At 44.9% G+C, this 16,565-nt stretch overlaps 1 protein-coding gene across 2 annotated transcripts; it reads right to left on the minus strand.

Annotated features, from left to right (window-relative positions):
* Nucleotides 1-10,370: 10,370 nt before the first annotated feature.
* Nucleotides 10,371-16,116, minus strand: LOC135545915 (zinc finger and SCAN domain-containing protein 21-like). 2 transcript variants are annotated; one of them, XM_064973897.1, is made up of 5 exons: nt 15,892-16,116; nt 14,975-15,330; nt 13,873-14,069; nt 12,126-12,243; nt 10,371-11,909 (listed from the first exon to the last, which is right to left on the minus strand). In XM_064973897.1, the coding sequence occupies exons 2-5, from the start codon at nt 15,267-15,269 to the stop codon at nt 10,810-10,812; spliced, it is 1,710 nt and encodes a 569-aa protein (XP_064829969.1). In that variant the 5' UTR covers nt 15,270-15,330; nt 15,892-16,116; the 3' UTR covers nt 10,371-10,809. The 2 variants fall into 2 exon arrangements, with proteins under 2 accessions (XP_064829969.1, XP_064829968.1); XM_064973896.1 differs by having other exon boundaries at nt 10,371-11,912.
* Nucleotides 16,117-16,565: the final 449 nt, after the last annotated feature.

The raw sequence follows: 16,565 nt of genomic DNA on the forward strand, positions 1-16,565 counted from the left end.
AATATTGAGCTGCACCCCCCCCCCCCCTTTTGCCATCAGAACAGCCTCAATCCGTCGGGGCATGGACTCTGGAAGGTGTTGAAAGCCTTCCACAGGGATGCTGGCCCATGTTGCATTGCTTCCCACCATTGTGTCAAGTTGGCTGGATGTCCGTTGGGTGGTGAACCATTCTTGATACACACAGGAAACTGTGGATTTTAACAAGTGACATCAATAAGGATCATGACTTTCACCTGGATTCCCCTGGACCGTCTATGTCATGGAAAGAGCAGGTGTTCTTCATGTTTTGTATACTCAGTGTATATTTTCACACTATGAGGTCGGAATAATACTGTGAAATTGTTAAAATGATGATAATGCCCTTTTAGAGTAAAAGCACCTGAAATTTCAGCCTGTTTTGGTGGGAGTTTTGACCTGCATGGTGCCATCACCAGGCGGTAAATTAGTTGATAGACCTATACGAAAGAGTTCCAAACCTTTCTGGCAATAACAGCTGTTTTTCAGTTTCCCCCTCCCCACTCAGACCACTCCCCGACAGTCCTAGCTGAATTCTTGCTTGAGAAATCGCTCTCAACTAAGAAGCAATTTTAGTTTATTTTTGACCTTTCTAATTGAAAACAATCACAGTAAAGGTACTTCATTGTTACCCAGAAATGATTTGATATTGAGATAAAAACGGCTGCATTGGACCTTTAAACCAATCAATCAGTTGGAAGTCAGCAGCTTCCATTCCACCAAGGGGGAACGGGGAAATACCTATGGGTCTCCAAATTAAACCTGTTATCTGTCACATTTTGGGTTATTCTATGGTCAGCTTCTGGGCAGTGCTTGTCCCCCAGTCAGTCCACAGTGTCAGCTATGATATGACACCTTGAGTTTGAAAAAAATGACTTTTGGTTATTGAAATACAGTAGGTGAAATGGATTTACATCCGGTAATGGAATTATGGAAACGGAATAACATCATTGGTCCCTGATCTGTACTACACTAGAAATGCATAATTATGGATAAGAATATCATTCTGTTTATGGTGGTGTATCCTGAGTAACTACAAAAAGGTAGAAATATGCAATAATCCTTATTTGCATATTTGGGTATTATTCTACACACTGGCTATTATTTGAATGAGCTCCGCCCACAAACAAGACCACTTTGGTTGGTCCGGACCGGTCCCAATCTGAACCTATTGTAGACATCTATGTTTCAGGAGTTTGGACATCACAGTAGAGTAAAGTTCAGTACAGTAAAGTAGATATGTTCAGCACAGTATAGTATAATCCAGTACATTATAAACTGGGTGGTTTGAGCCCTGAATGTTGATTGACTGACAGGTTTTAAGAAAGGTTTGCAAATGTATTAAACATTAAAAACAGAAATACCTTCTTTACATAAGTATTCAGACCCTTTGCTATGAGACTCAACATTTTGCTCAGGTGCATCCTGTTTCCATTGATCATCCTTGAGATGTTTCTACAACTTGATTGGAGTCCACCTGTGGTAAATTCAATTGATTGGACATGATTTGGAAAGGCACACATCTGACTGTAAGGTCCCACAGTCGAAGGAATTGTCCGTAGAGCTCTGAGACAGGATTGTGTCGAGGCACAGATCTGGGGAAGGGTACCAAAACATTTCTGCAGCATTGAAGGTCCCCAAGAACACAGTGCCCTCCATCATTCTTAAATGGAAGAAGTTTGGAACCACTAAGACTCTTCCAACAGCTGGCCACATGGCCAAACTGAGCAAATGGGGGAGCAGGGCGGTGACCACGAACCCGATAGTCACTCTGTCAGAGGTCCATAGTTCCTCTGTGGAGATGGGAGAACCTTCCAGAAGGACAACCAACTCTCAAGATTAAACTCTTTGGCCTGAATGCCAAGTGTCACGTCTGAAGGAAACCTGGCACCATCCTTACGGTGAAGCATGGTGGTGGCAGCATCATGCTGTGGGGATGTTTTTCAGTGGCTGGGACTGGGAGACTAGTCAGGATTGAGGGAAAGATGAAGGGAGTAAAGTACAGAGAGATCCTTGATGAAAACCGGCTTCAGAGCTCTCAGGACCTCAGACTGGGCGAAGGTTCACCTTCCAACAGGACAACGACCCTAAGCACACAGCCAAGACAACAAAGAAGTGGCTTCGGGACAAGTCTCATTGTCCTTGAGTGGCCCAGCCAGAGTCCGGACTTGAACACGATCGACCATCTCTGGAGAGACCTGAAAATAGTGTCTGAATACTTATGAAAATGTTATATTAAATGTGTTTTACATGTTTTGTACATTTGCAAAAAGGTCAATTATGGGGTATGGTGTATAGCTTGATGAGGGAAAAAAGTATTTCATACATTTTACAATAAGGCTGTAACGTAACAAAATGTGGAAAAAGTCAAGGGGTCTGAATACTTTCCAAATGCACTGTATACCACACCCCCTCGGGCCGTATTGCTTAATTATACTGCACTCATGTGCTTTACTGAACTCTAGTTTACAGTACTGTACTGTACTCTATTTGACAGTACTGTTCTGTACTGTGCTGTCCAATCTTGTGAAACATAGACGTCAACGATTGGTTCAGATTTGGTCCTACCAGGGTGGACTGACCAAATGAAAACTACTTTTCAACGTCCATGGACGTCCGGTGTCGGTAGGTGCTCAGTGGGCGAGAAAACTTATTACAGTCAATGGAAAGAGGGTAGGTGGTAGGTGTCATGGTAGGAGTTATTAAGAGCCGGGAGACGTGACATTAACTGGAGAGAGAGAGAAGAGAGAGAGCGGCAGAGAGATAGAGAGAGGGAGAGGGGTGTGTTGTCCAGACTGTTTTCACAGTCTTGCTTTGACTACCAAATGATGGAAAGAGAAAGAAAACAGTTATGAGCTGAACATAACAGTATGCCAGTATTTCCCATTGTAGCCAATTCAATTGCAGTAATTACGCTAAAGATTCTTCAGTAATTACGTTACCGATTTGGTAACAGAATTACGAGTTTTAATCACTTAATAACTTTAAACAATCGTTAAAATCACTATAACTAATTTATAGGTCTGCCGTTACTTGTTACTTCTGTGAACTTTCATTATCCTCCTCCTCATGAGGGAGAGACATTATAAATTATCTCCAAGATATGTGGGTTTTTGGAAATGGAATTACAAGGCTAAAGTCAATGTTTCTTAAACTTACAGAAGGCAAATAATTTCTCTAAAAGTAGAGAAGGGCTCTGCTCTTGCTTCTAGCCAGTCTTGGAGGTCTACTCTGGGGGAGGTGAGTGACTTCACCCCCTGCCTCTGGTTCTTCTACATGAAGACTCCCCCAAACGCCGTAGGGGGAGAGGGGTACCAGCCCATCTGCCAGTGCTACAGGAACCAGTAGCATTTTGCCAGGCTGTACCAACGCCAGAGCCGTGCTCCCCTCTGCTCTTCCTACATACTTACCCCTGGCGGAGGCAAACGGCCCAGAGACAAGTGGATGTGTGAACCACAGGTGAGTATACTGTCTGTCTGTCTGTGTGTAACTGTGTATTACATTCAGGGTCAAATCCATTTGATTCTACTCGATTCAAGAAAAAACGTTATTTGTGGTGTGTTTGCGTGAAGGCAGCAGTTCTTAGAAAAGCGCTTAAGCAGTATGACTTCTCTCACCCAAAGCAATTCAAACAAATTAATGTCATTATTATGTAATCTGGGAAATATTCTGTTTCTTTTTCCCTTTTTAAAGTGGAAATGACAGCGTTTTAGCAACATGACATTTTATTAAAACCTGTTCATATCCACTCCAAGAATAGTATGTTTGGGAATTAACCTCTACACGATTGGTGTGTCCCCCGCGGCACGGTTGAGCTAACGCAGGCTAATGTGATTAGCATGGGGTTGTAAGTAACAAGAACATTTCCCAGGACATAGACATATCTGATATTGGCAGAAAGCTTAAATTCTTGTTAATCATCAAATCAAATCAAATTATTTATATAGCCCTTATTAGATCAGCTGATACCTCAAAGTGCTGTACAGAAACCCAGCCTAAAACCCCAAACAGCAAGCAATGTAGGTGTAGAAGCACGGTAGCTAGGAAAAACTCCCAAGAAAGGCCAAAACCTAGGAAGAAACCTAGAGAGGAACCAGGCTATGAGGGGTGGCCAGTCCTCTTCTGGCTGTGCCGGGTGGAGATTATAACAGAACATGGCCAAGATGTTCGAATGTTCATAAATGACCAGCATGGTCAAATAATAATAATCAAAGTAGTTGTCGAGGGTGCAACATGTCAGCACCTCAGGAGTAAATGTCAGTTGGCTTTCCATAGCCGACCATTGAGAGTATCTCTACCACTCCTGCTGTCTCTAGAGTTGAAAACAGCAGGTCTGGGACAGGTAGCACGTCCGGTGAACAGGTCAAAGTTCCATAGCCGCAGGCAGAACAGTTGAAACTGGAGAAGCAGCACGGCCAGGTGGACTGGGGACAGCAAGGAGTCATCATGCCAGGTAGTCCTGAGGCATGGTCATAAGGCTCAGGTCCTCCGAGAGAGAGAAAGAAAGAGAGAATTAGAGAGAGCATACTTAATTTCACACAGGACAATGGATAACACAGGAGAAATACTCCAGATATAACAGACTGACCCTAGCACCCGACACATAAACTACTGCAGTATAAATACTGGAGGCTGAGACAGAAGGGGTCAGAAGACACTGTGGCCCCATCCGATGATACCCCCAGACAGTGCCAAACAGGCAGGATATAACCCCACCCACTTTGCCAAAGCACAGCCCCCACACCACTATAGGGATATCTTCAACCACCAACTTACCATCCTGAGACAAGGCCGAGTATAGCCCACAAAGATCTCTGCCACGGCACAACCCAAGGGGGGGCGCCAACCCAGACAGGAAGACCTAACTGCACTGTCCAATTTACAGTAGTTATTACAGTGAAATAATAACATGCTATTGTTTGAGGAGAGTGCACAGTTATGAACTTGAAAATACATTAATAAACCAATTAGGCACATTTGAGCAGTCTTGATACAAAATGTTGAACAGAAATGCAATGGTTCATTGGCTGAGTCTAAAACTTTGCCAAAATCTAAATTGCGCATGGGCTGGAATAATACATTATGGCCTTCCTCTTGCATTTCAAAGATAGTACAAAAACAATACAAAAAAACATGTTTCTTTCTTTGTATTATCTTTTACCAGATCTAATGTGTTATATTCTCCTACATTAATTTAATATTTACACAAACTTCAAAGTGTTCCCTTTGAAATGGTATCAAGAATATGCATATCCTTGCTTCAGATCCTGAGCTACAGGCAGTTAGATTTGGGTATGTCATTTTAGGCAAAAATTGAAAGATTGAAACTTAGAACATGATTTTCGATTGTTTTGCACTGCATGGTTGAATGCAGCATTGCAGTATGGTGCACTCAAAATGTTTTGTCGTTGAGTAGCCAGCCTCAGCTACTGCTCAAATGTTGCTGAAGTAGGCCTACATGTTTTTCCTTTGCATGGTGCTTTGTTGCAGGTTTTGTTTTTTGGTTATTTATTGTCAAACTTTAAAAACCGAAGCCAGACTGCAATATTTTTAGTAGGCTAGTTAGGACTGTGGCATGTGTCTGTACACATTCTCTCTGCTGCTCGCTGTAAACTGGACACACGAAAGCTGTGCAATTGAAGTTGAATTTACTGATGCGAGCACAGTAGATGAATCAACAGGTAGACAAATGTATACCCGCTTGTATGTCCTATTTGGCCCGCGTGCCTTGTATTTGATGCGTGTGCTAACCTATTAGCCGTGTTACAACTGACTTGTGATCATTGTGTTAGGGTTGCGTCAATTCGAATCTGGTATCAGAACAAGTTATAACACTGAGTCACTGATTGTACTCTATGTACTTTTATTAGCTAAGCAATAAATGGCAAATGCAACTTTCGTATATATATGGGCTCACTGTAATACCACACAGGGCAGAACAGGGAGCTGACAGGATGTACGTAAACAGCTGTTCTTATAATGTGATAGACATAGTTCCAACCCGTCTGTTGGCCTATCACAGTAGGGGCTGAGCGTGGTTTAGACTTGCTCAGCCTATCGCAGGCGCTCAGGCTGGTCCCCGCCTCTTGGCGCTTCTTGGAGTCCTCCCTCCATCGATGTATAGATTCTTACTGTTCTGGTATCAACCCCTAGTTATAACAGTATAACTGCTGTTCAAACAATTCAATCTTATGTGATATAGTAGTAGGTTATAGAGCATAGACATAAATCCTCACAATTGCTATTGCTAGTTTGATTGTATTGACATCCCCAGCCTTAGTTAAAGTCGGCCATTTTTGTTAAAAATATTGAGTCAATGAAACTGAAACTGCATCCCTAAGGCCAGCTGTGATATCAGTGGCGATTTTAGCATGTAAATCTTGGTGGGGCAAAAAAAAAGTGGGACGCATGCCAGCAAAGCCACTACACAACACAGCACTACATTAATTGCACTATAACGGTGACAAACGGCACCCACAAAATGTTAGGGCCTACATAAAGCTGTCCCAACAGCAGTCCCAACACCTTACCTCTGATACATCTGGCTATCAACAGAGCCTTGTCTGGCAGCGACACAGTTCATTCAGCCTCATTTACTGCCTTTAAAAAAACCATCTGATATGGCTGACTTGCTTAAACAAATGTGGTTTCTACTGACAATTGAGATGTACAAACTATGGCATGAGGGGACGTCAAGCGTATAAGAGGCAATCTGTCATTTCGATTAAGACATTAATGAGCGAGCTAGGATGGACGCAGTCAATATAACTATATGTTCAGCACTTTTGAAATGCTCAACGACGTAATTCAGAACATGGTCATTCATACAGTGTTCTCCCTGTACACCAAGTCAGAACCGTAGGATAAATAAAGGGGGTATATAAGAAAACAATGAAAGTTCTTACAATATTCAATGATTACATTTCTCAAAAACAGGTTATAGGCTACATGTGCAGCACTAAGTCAGAACAGTAGTGAAATTCAGAGGTGAAAATAGACCAAATTATTAGGGACAGGCACATGGGCTACTAACAGCTTACTACACAACATACACTTAGTATTACTTTCTGAGCTACAGTATACATATCTCCCTGGCATATTACATCAATTATGCTGCAGCTGTATACAAGACATTTTTGGACTCACCTTGTGCTGTGCTCCCTTGAACAGGAAGGTGGCACAGCTGTCCTTCGTGGGCAAATGTTGTCATCAAACTGGCATTCTGTGGATGTATGGTGCTTTCAAGACAACAGGGAACTCGGGGAGCGCGGGGGCGGGGAGGTTGAATCATTCATTATGATGTCAGTGATTTTCGGGCACTTCTTATGTAACTCAATGGCAGCACCCAAGGGGATTGAATTGTCTAAGTCTACCCTTAGACTTGGCAGTGACGTAGTGTCCCTGTGAGTGACAGAACACTGAGCCAATCACAGTGCAACCCTCCGTATTTTCTCTTGGCTTGCCCCACCACCACAGAAAGCACTGAGCTAGGCTGAAACACCTGCATTTTGGAGATGCCTTACTCAAGAAAACAAAAAAGAGACCATGTTTGTATGCAGCTTCAACAACTCAATGATATATTATTATTTTTTACATTGTTTGGAAACTGATATGTGACATGTATTAATGCCAAAATAACATGTGAAACAACTAAAAATGTGGGACTCAAAACATGTGCCCCAACTACCATGAATGACAGATTGCCAGTGTGTGATTTACAACCTGATAGCAATATTTTTGGAAGTACCAAGAAATGTATTGGTGAATTATATTAGTCATGCATCCATATATTTAGCTAGCAATGCCTCACTTTACATAATGGAATTTTGAATCAAACAAAACCTATTTTTAAAATCTCTTATAAAGTTGTTTAAGCATAAACTGAATTTGATATTTTTGACTGATATTATGATTTCCTGTTTGTGTCATATCTGCAAAGTAGTTAAAACGCTGTCAATTCCACTTTAAACTCAAACCACTACCTAGTGATTTCCAGGAATTAAAAGACTGGATCATAATTGAAGCTCAGGCCTGTGTTTGTTCTTATTTTTCTAAATGATATTCTTATACCCAACAGCTCAGAGTAATCACCAGTGGTAGAATGTTATTACACTGTTAAAAAAAGTTGAAATGTAAGTTGAACCATCTTTCTCTCTGTGTTGGTTTTAATCTCAATGTTCCCTCTCTGTGTGTTCTAAGTTGGAGTTCTCCAGTACCAGTCCAAAGATGCATTGTTTCCCGCGCCATGGCCCTGTGGACCAGAACGTGGTGGAGAGCCAGGTGGTGCTCAAGGACTACACCAGCTCCTCCTATACTAACGGCCACCCCAACCCCAGCCTACACCACTAAGGCCCAGAGGACCACCGTGCCACCTTCACCCTCAGCAACGTGGTCCCTCAGCGGGCAGCCTCAAACTCTAGGCCCCTGGGCTCAGCTGGAGGTTGAGATTTGGGCCCGGATGGGTGATTACTGCATGGGGCCGGCGTATGTGGTGACACTGCCATACCTCTCTGAGTGCTGGATGGCCAACCGGGTGGTCTGCCTACTGCTGCCCCTCCGAAAACTTTAGTCTCCCCGCCTGAGACTCTACTTTCCATCATATTCCGCTGTGGGTCGGAACGACCCTCAGAGTGGAGATTGGACCGGTGGACCCCCAGTCAAAGGCATCTGTTCGGGGGTACGATGTGAGGCGGTTGGCCCTGGACACCGTAGGGGAATATTCTACAGCATCCACATCAGCCAGTTTCACACCCAATGTCGATGAGCAGGTATGTTAGTAAGATAATTATGGTCTGTCCATAGTCGGCGAAAAATAAGATGCTAGCGTTTCCTCCCCAGTTACAGTACACACACACTGAACACTAACCTGCTTAAATGGTTGCTAGAGAATGTCTCGTGAAAATGGAGGACATGCGTTGAATAATTACTCAAGCAAAGATTAAAGCAGATAAAAAAACATTTTTTAAGTATTATAACCGCATGTATGAAAAAACAACAGAGCATCTCAGCTGTGAACGGAATCTTCTCCAATTACAAATGACACCTTTGTTCACATGCAGCTTCTGTGTCAAGGTCACTGATAAATGCAAATCACAGACGAGGTTACCTCGGGTTGATCTTTGCTCTGGTACAAGGACCTAGAGCAGCTGATGTGAACACACTTCCTTTATTCTGTAGTCCCCCGCCAATTGTTGTGTGTGTGTGTGACTATATGACTACAGAAGTTTGTGCTTCTGTAAGGAGAGCATTAAGTTAGTCTGATTAATCAGGCTGTACATGTTATATACAGCCTGAAACTAATGCCTGCAAAATCGTGGAAATGTTCCTTACAAGCCAGAATGTCGAATTAGATCACACTTAAAAACTTACTCTACCGGTTTTTCCTTCAGCTGCTTGAGACAAAATATCCACAAGAAAGTGTTTATCTGAATTTTAGAGCCCGTACTTTGGTTTGGCACCAAGGTAAATTAGTTTTATACTGGATATTCAGTTCTCTCGTCAATAGCTATTAAACCAGTCATAATGAAAATGGTAGTGAAAACAGTGGATGGAGAACAATCCACATTTTTGTATCAAATTATTCTTTTGAATATTGAAATCAGATTTTTTTTTTTTTAATTCACACAAAAGGTGTTCTCCATCCTCCCCAGATTCAAAATATAAAATGTGTCATAGCTATTGAGAGAAAATCAAATATCCAACATAAAACCATATACCTACCACAGGTTGGTGGCACCTTAACTGTGGAGAACAGGCTTGTGGTAATGACTGGAGCGGAATGGCAAATAGTTTCCAGGTGTTCGATGCCATTCCATATGCGTCGTTCTGGCCATTATGAAGAGCTGTTCTCCACTCAGCAGCCTCCTGTGATACCTACCTATACTACCTGCTTGTAACAGAATCAGCGTAATGACTACGCCCCAGATGTCCATTTGAAGCTCCTGCATGCTTGGACTTGTAGTTTACGAATCTCACCCACTGTGGTCTTGAACAAGACTTCCACGATTAAAGCAAGCTGTGACAAAGTCGATATCTCTAGTTTCTGCCAGTGCCATACTAGTGAATGGATACGATTCCAGAACGTTAATCAGTAGGTGTTGCTGTCACTAAGTTGTTGATACAGACTTATTTTCCCTGGCTGGGTTTGGCTCGAGCATTTGGCGAGTCATCGCGACCTCGCGTCTAAAAATCCTAATGACACCAACAAGAAGTAATCTGTTTGCTACAGTAGCACCAAAGTAGTATACTAAATTCCAGCTGGTCTGGGGGGGGGGGGGGCAAAACTAAACAAGTTCTAGCTGAAAAACTAACTGTGGCAATTGATAGTATATGAAAGGAGACCATTGGTCACTGAATAAAGTCAAGTGTTTATTCCTGATCGATAATACAGAAAACAAACAAATAGTACAAAATACCAAAATTGTTATCGTCCTCATTGATAACGTCAAGATACAAGGCCATGATTGATGTATTCAAAGTGAAAATACTACATTTCATAATATAAAGATACAATGTACAATTGAGAAACATACAAAACACACAAGTTTCTTCATATACAATTTGACCTCTCAACCTGGATGACCGTCATTGCCTTTTTTTTTTTGGAGTAGGTAGAAGTTGTCCCCTAACCACTGATACAAGGTCAGAGCTTTAGACTGCATTTCTATTGGTCAACTTCAGGGTTGAGGCCAGGGTAAAATGATCTTAGATCTGTTAGGGACTTCTACCTTGAGCAGGAATTTCTTTAAACTTTCCCCTCCCCCAAACAAATCATGGTAAATCTCAGTTATCAAACTATAAAAAGCACTCATGGTTTTTGAGCTGCTCTGGTTCGCTGAAGCCTTTCCCACACTGAGAGCACTGGTGGGCGCTGCCGGCCTTGTCTCGGTCTCCACTGTGGATCAGCTGGTGTCTTTTCAGGTACTCTACCCTGCTGAAACGCCTGCCGCACACCTCGCACCCGTATGGACGTTCGCCCGTGTGGATCCGCTGGTGCCTCTCCAGGTTGCTTAGGCGACTAAAGCTCCGCCCGCACTGCTGGCAGCGGTGTGGCCTCTCTCCAGTGTGAACCACCTGGTGCCTCTCCAGCGAGCGAGAGTGTGTGAAGCCCTTCCCACAGAGCTCGCAGCGGTGAGGCCGCTCGGCCGCGCACACACACTCGTGGTTCTTCAGGGCCCAGGCATGGCTGAAGGCGTGGCCGCATGAGGCGCAGGGAAACAGGGTGGCCTCCGTCCCTCCCTGCAGGTGAGTGTCCCCCAGGGGGCAGGGGTGCTCCTCCAGCTCAGCCTCGTTGGCAAAGCCCCCGCCGCACTGCGTGCAGAAATGCATCAGGTCTCCAGTCTCCTCCTCACCACTGTCATCCACGCTACCCGGAGCAGATGGGTGCTGCATGGCCTCATCTGAGCCTCCCTGCTCCTCCATCCCCTCACCATCCCTCGGCCTCTTGGGCCAGCGTGGCTGCAGCACTCCTCCAGCCCCCCCTGGCAGTGCCCTCTCACCTTCCTTCAAACGGGCACCAGGACCCTGCAGGGCATCACTTGAGTCCCTCTCTGAGGGTGTGGGACTCCCCAGCGCCCCCTCCTGTTCCAACCCATCCAGACCAATGTACTTCTGGCCCAGACTGAACTCGCTGCCTGCTATGACTTCCAGGTCAGGGGTCATGGAGCCATGGTTGGAGCCTGCTGTGGGAGGGATCCTCAGGGCTGCTTGCTGGCGCCCCCTCTCTGCCCTCAGGGCCGTCTCCAGCCCACTCAGGTCCTCCACGCTCAGCACCCCCTCCGACACCTCTATTGGAGGGGACCCCACGTCCCACTCCTCCTCATCCCCCTCTTCATGCCTTACGGCTGAGGGTCGCTTCAGGGCCTCCTGGGCCATAGGGCTGAACTCCATGTCTCCTACTGGGCAGAGAGATGGAGAGAGAGGGCCTGTTAGAGGAGCAGTACTATGAAGGCACATGCAAACAATGTACCGCAGACAACACTGTACAGAGCCAAAGGCGTTAACAAGTGTCCTGTGAAACCTACAAGAAAACTTCAGCAATCCCATTGGGGTTATTGCTCTATCCAAGAGTTGTTGTAATCATGTTTTTGGTTCCGAGCTGGTGTCAGTACCTTCGCTGTGGTTTCTGGATCCAGTATGGCGGTTCTGGTTGGGCGGGTCCATCTTCAGGGCTTCCTTGATCAGCCGCAGAGACGCAGGCTGGTAGCCCCCCTCCACCACGTCACTGGACTACAGACAGAGCAAAACTAACTACATTACCCACAATACAGTAACACTAATGCAATGCAGAGTTCACTAGCACACCCAGCATTTCATGTAAATACTTATGAAAGTGCACTTTGCAAGTATCCCAAAGAACACTGTTCAAGTTTTACACTGGGCATTTTCTGTAAACGTACAATGTTTAGACAGTTTAAGATGACATGAAGACAATTGTATTCTTTAAGTCACCTGGTAGAATACACAACTGTTCCATCCTAAAATTATATTCATGTTTAGGGTCTACAACGTTCTACACTTGAGTGCACTTTCTGAACAAGCACTTCTGCACCTGAATATCAAATCAGTGTCTTTCCAACATCCACGCCATCTACCAGCACTGCTGCAGTTTGTCAGTCACACAAACACAGCAGATGAAGAACATTGTATCTGCGTGTGGTGAGACTGAGAACATTGTAAATATAACAAACTTCACTGAACAAAAATATAAAACGCAACATGTAAAGTGTTGGTCCCATGTTTCATGAGCTGAAATAAAAGATCCCAGAAATGTTCCATAGACGCACAAAAAAAAAAAAAAAAAATCTCCCTGTTCGTGAGCATTTCTCGTCTGGCAAAATAATCCATCCAGCTGACAGGTGTGGCATATCAAGAACCTGATTAAACAGCATGATCATTACACAGGTGTACCTTGTGCTGAGGACACTAAAAGGCCAATAAAATACGCAGTTGTCACAACAATGCCACAGATGTCTCAAGTTGAGGGAGCATGCTGACTGCAGGAATGTCCACCAGAGCTGTTGCCAGAGAACTGAATGTTCATTTCTCTCCCATAAGCCAACTCCCACGTAGTTTTAGAGAATTTGTTAGTACGTCCAACCGGCCTCGCAAACGCAGGCCACGTGTATGGGGTCATGTGGGAGAGTGGTTTTCAGATGTCAACGTTGTGGCAGTGGGGTTATGGTATGGGCAGGTATAAGCTAAAGACAACGAACACAACCACATTTTATTGATGGCAATTTGGATTGCACAGAGATAGAGAGACGAGATCCTGAGGCCATTCATCCACCACCTCATATTTCAGCATGATAATGCACAGCCCCATGTTGCAAGGATCTGTACACAATTCCTGGAAGCTGAACATTTCCCAGTTCTTCCATGGCCTGCATACTCACCAGACATGTCAGCCCATTGAGCATGTTTGGGATGCACTGGATCAACGTGTATGACATCATGTTCCAGTTCCCACCAATATCCAGCAACGTCGCACAGCAATTGAAGAGGAGTGGTACAACATTCCACAGGCCACAATCAACAGCCTGATCAACTCTGAGAAGGAGATGTGTCGCGCTGGATGAGGCAAATGGTGGCCACACCAGATACTGACTGGTTTTCTGATCCACACCCAACTTAAGTTATCTGTGACCATCAAATGCAAATGCATATCTGCATTCCCAGTTATGTGAAATCCATAGATTAGGGCCTAATGAATGCATTTCAATTGACCGGGTTTACTTATATGAACTGTACGACAGTAAAATCTTTGAAATTGTTACGTTGTGTTTAGATTCGTGTTCAGTATAGTGGTCTCCGATGCAGTGACGTTGTGTAGGACATATTCAGACTCATCATCCTCACCTCCTCTTTGATGTTGTCCATCTCCTCCCCCTCTCCTGAAACACAGCCCCCCTCCTCCAGTTCTCCTTCCTCCCCGGGGAACTGAATGAGGTACAGCTCGCGTGCCTCCTTCCACCCTCCCCCCATTACTACCCTGGCTGCTCCTCCTTCCTCCTCCCCCGCGCCTCCCAAGGCAAGGCCCAGCGTCTGCTTTCCTCCTGTGGAGGATGGGGTGAGGAGGAGGGAGCATTAAGGAAAGAGTGGGAGGGACAGAACAGAGCGGTGATATAAATAGAGGGGGAAGGGAGAGAGCATTATGAAGGAGAGGAAGGGAAGCAGGGAGGGGAGGAGGGATGGCAGGGAGTGGGAGAGAGGCAGAGGGGGGCATGAAGGATGGAGGGGAGCAGTGACAGAAGTGGAGAAGTTGGGGGAAGGGAGAAAGCATGTTGAAGGAGAGCGGGAGGAGGAATGGCATGGCGCAGGAGAGAGCATGGAGGAGAGGGGCGCATTGACAGTGGAGGAGTTGGGGGAAGGGAGAGAGCATGAAGGAGAGGAGGCAGAGTAGGGAGAAGGAGGGGAAGCGTGAAGGAGAGCAGAGGGGGTGGGAGTGAAAAGGGGAGATGAAAGCAAATAGAGAATTGGAGGAGGTGGAGGCAGGGAGAAGGAGAGGGCAGGATGAAGAGCAGGGAGGGAGGGAGGAGGTGGAGGCAGGGAGAAGGAGAGAGGGCAGGATGAAGTGCAGGGAGGGAGAAGGAGAGAGGTTGTGATGAAGGAGAGTGGAGATAGGAGTGGGGGAGGTGAAAGATAGAAAATGAAGAGGAGGAGGTGGGTGAGGGAGAGCGGAGAGCAGAGGAGTAGAAAGAAGGAGAGATGAGACAGCTCAGCCTCTGCCAGATGGCTTCCAACATAACAAGCACCTCTTCACACAAGCATTACAGGCTTTCGACTTTTAATGGTACACAAGAAAATCAACTTGTATTGATGTGATATGCAATCACATAACATTTCAATCATAATCTGATGAATGTTTAATGTCAGTTTAATACATATGGAAAAACAAATACATAAACTACTTTATGGTCCGTGATGCTTGTGGCTGTACTTACTAAATATGAACACTTACGAGGCACTTCAATTTTCCGCTTTTTCCGCCCACCGTCCTCTGACACTATCAAACCAGCATTGCGGCGATTCTCTGCCCACCCCATCCCGTACTTGCGTTCATTTCTCAGTTTGTTCTCCGTCAGTCGGAGTCGGAGTTTTAGAGCGTCCATTTCCTTCCTGTTCAGCGATATTTCCACCAGATAGTCATTCACCGTGTCCTGGAACAGTTTGGTGATCTCGCACACCGATGCGCGGATCAAACTGTCCATGACTGAGGTTAGGTGGGTCTGGAACGTCTCCACCGAGTCCGCCATGGGTTCGCTGCCTTGGCGATCACACGATGGATATGGGAAACTGGACCAGGCAGATATTCAACTGAAACACGAAAAGTAATAGCTAGAGTTGACCGTTACCAAGTCACATTATCAGTGAGTGACAACCGTACGTTAGTCAGCAGCATCATACATACCTGTAATTAAACCAGTAGCTAAATTCTGAATTATTATAAATTGTTCTAGTTAGTAGCCTAGCTACTCACTACCAACAAATACAGCAGTTGAACAAGACAGCCTAACGTCGTATGGCGTGAGGAAAAACAAGTAGCACACCGTGAATGTGAACCCATCTTTACCGCGCGACCGAGCTACCACACTTGAGGTTTAGCTAGCCAGCTAACGTTCGCTTGATTGCTACCAAAAGCTTTATAAATCTAGCTAACTCGACGACTTTTACAACACCACTAAGGCTAGACCACACTATGTAGCAACACTAACGTTACAGTACAAAGCCAGCGAACTAACGATCGTCGCTATCCGACCTTGTAAAGCTTCCTTCTTGAATGCAACGCTAGCTAACTCGCTAACGTTAACCTACAGCTCAAGCACATATTTGGCTCAAGTGGCAGCTAGGCTAGTAATTCTAGCTAGCGTTACGTACCGTGCAGTCGCTGAAATCAGGCTGACGAACCACCGTTTGTTATAAACGACAACAGATACGTATGAACACTGTAGATAAGCCAAGCGTCAATATGACAAAGGAAAAATAGATCCAACTTTATATCCTCCCTTCCAAGCACCGTTGAGGACATTGCGCATGCGTAGTAGACATTACCGTATACAACCACATCCTAAAAAATGTCATTTTGAGGCGATGCATGGGTTTAGACGATTGACGTATGTAACACATGGATTGCTGACGCTATGTATTGGCCACTAGTCGGCCATATTGGCACTCCCTAGGTCGGAGGAGCAGTCCTCCATAGAGCCTCACAGTGGAGGTGTCATAAAACCCATAAAACCTAATGGTCAAACAGGGAAATAGACCTAGAGCTGGAGGCGTCACTACGGACCCGGGTTTGATCCCGGGCTGTATCACAACCGGCTGTGATCCGGAGTCCCATAGGGCACCGTCTGGGTTAGAGGAGGGTTTGGCTGGGGTAGGCCGTCATTGTAAATGAGAATTTGTTCTTAACTGACTTGCCTAGTTACATAAAAGGTTTTTAAAAATAAAGAAAAAATGGTTCCAATCGTTTTTCCACCATTCATTTTCCCATAGGAAATTTTAGAAACTCTTAAAATAAGGGTTGTGTTTCGTGTAGGCTTACCCTGGTG

The sequence above is a fragment of the Oncorhynchus masou genome, chromosome 9, assembly GCF_036934945.1.
Source record: "Oncorhynchus masou masou isolate Uvic2021 chromosome 9, UVic_Omas_1.1, whole genome shotgun sequence".
Classification (NCBI taxonomy): Eukaryota; Metazoa; Chordata; class Actinopteri; order Salmoniformes; family Salmonidae; genus Oncorhynchus; species Oncorhynchus masou.

What these genes read in the sequence shown, in the direction of transcription:
- LOC135545915 (XM_064973896.1), bottom strand. Translation starts at nt 15,269, where the DNA reads ATGGCGGACTCGGTGGAGACGTTCCAGACCCACCTAACCTCAGTCATG. An exon ending in GCGGAAAATTGAAGTGCCTC is followed by an intron (nt 14,070 to 14,974) that starts GTAAGTGTTCAT and finishes CATCCTCCACAG; the next exon opens with GAGGAAAGCAGACGCTGGGC. An exon ending in TGGACAACATCAAAGAGGAG is followed by an intron (nt 12,244 to 13,872) that starts GTGAGGATGATG and finishes CTCTGTCTGTAG; the next exon opens with TCCAGTGACGTGGTGGAGGG.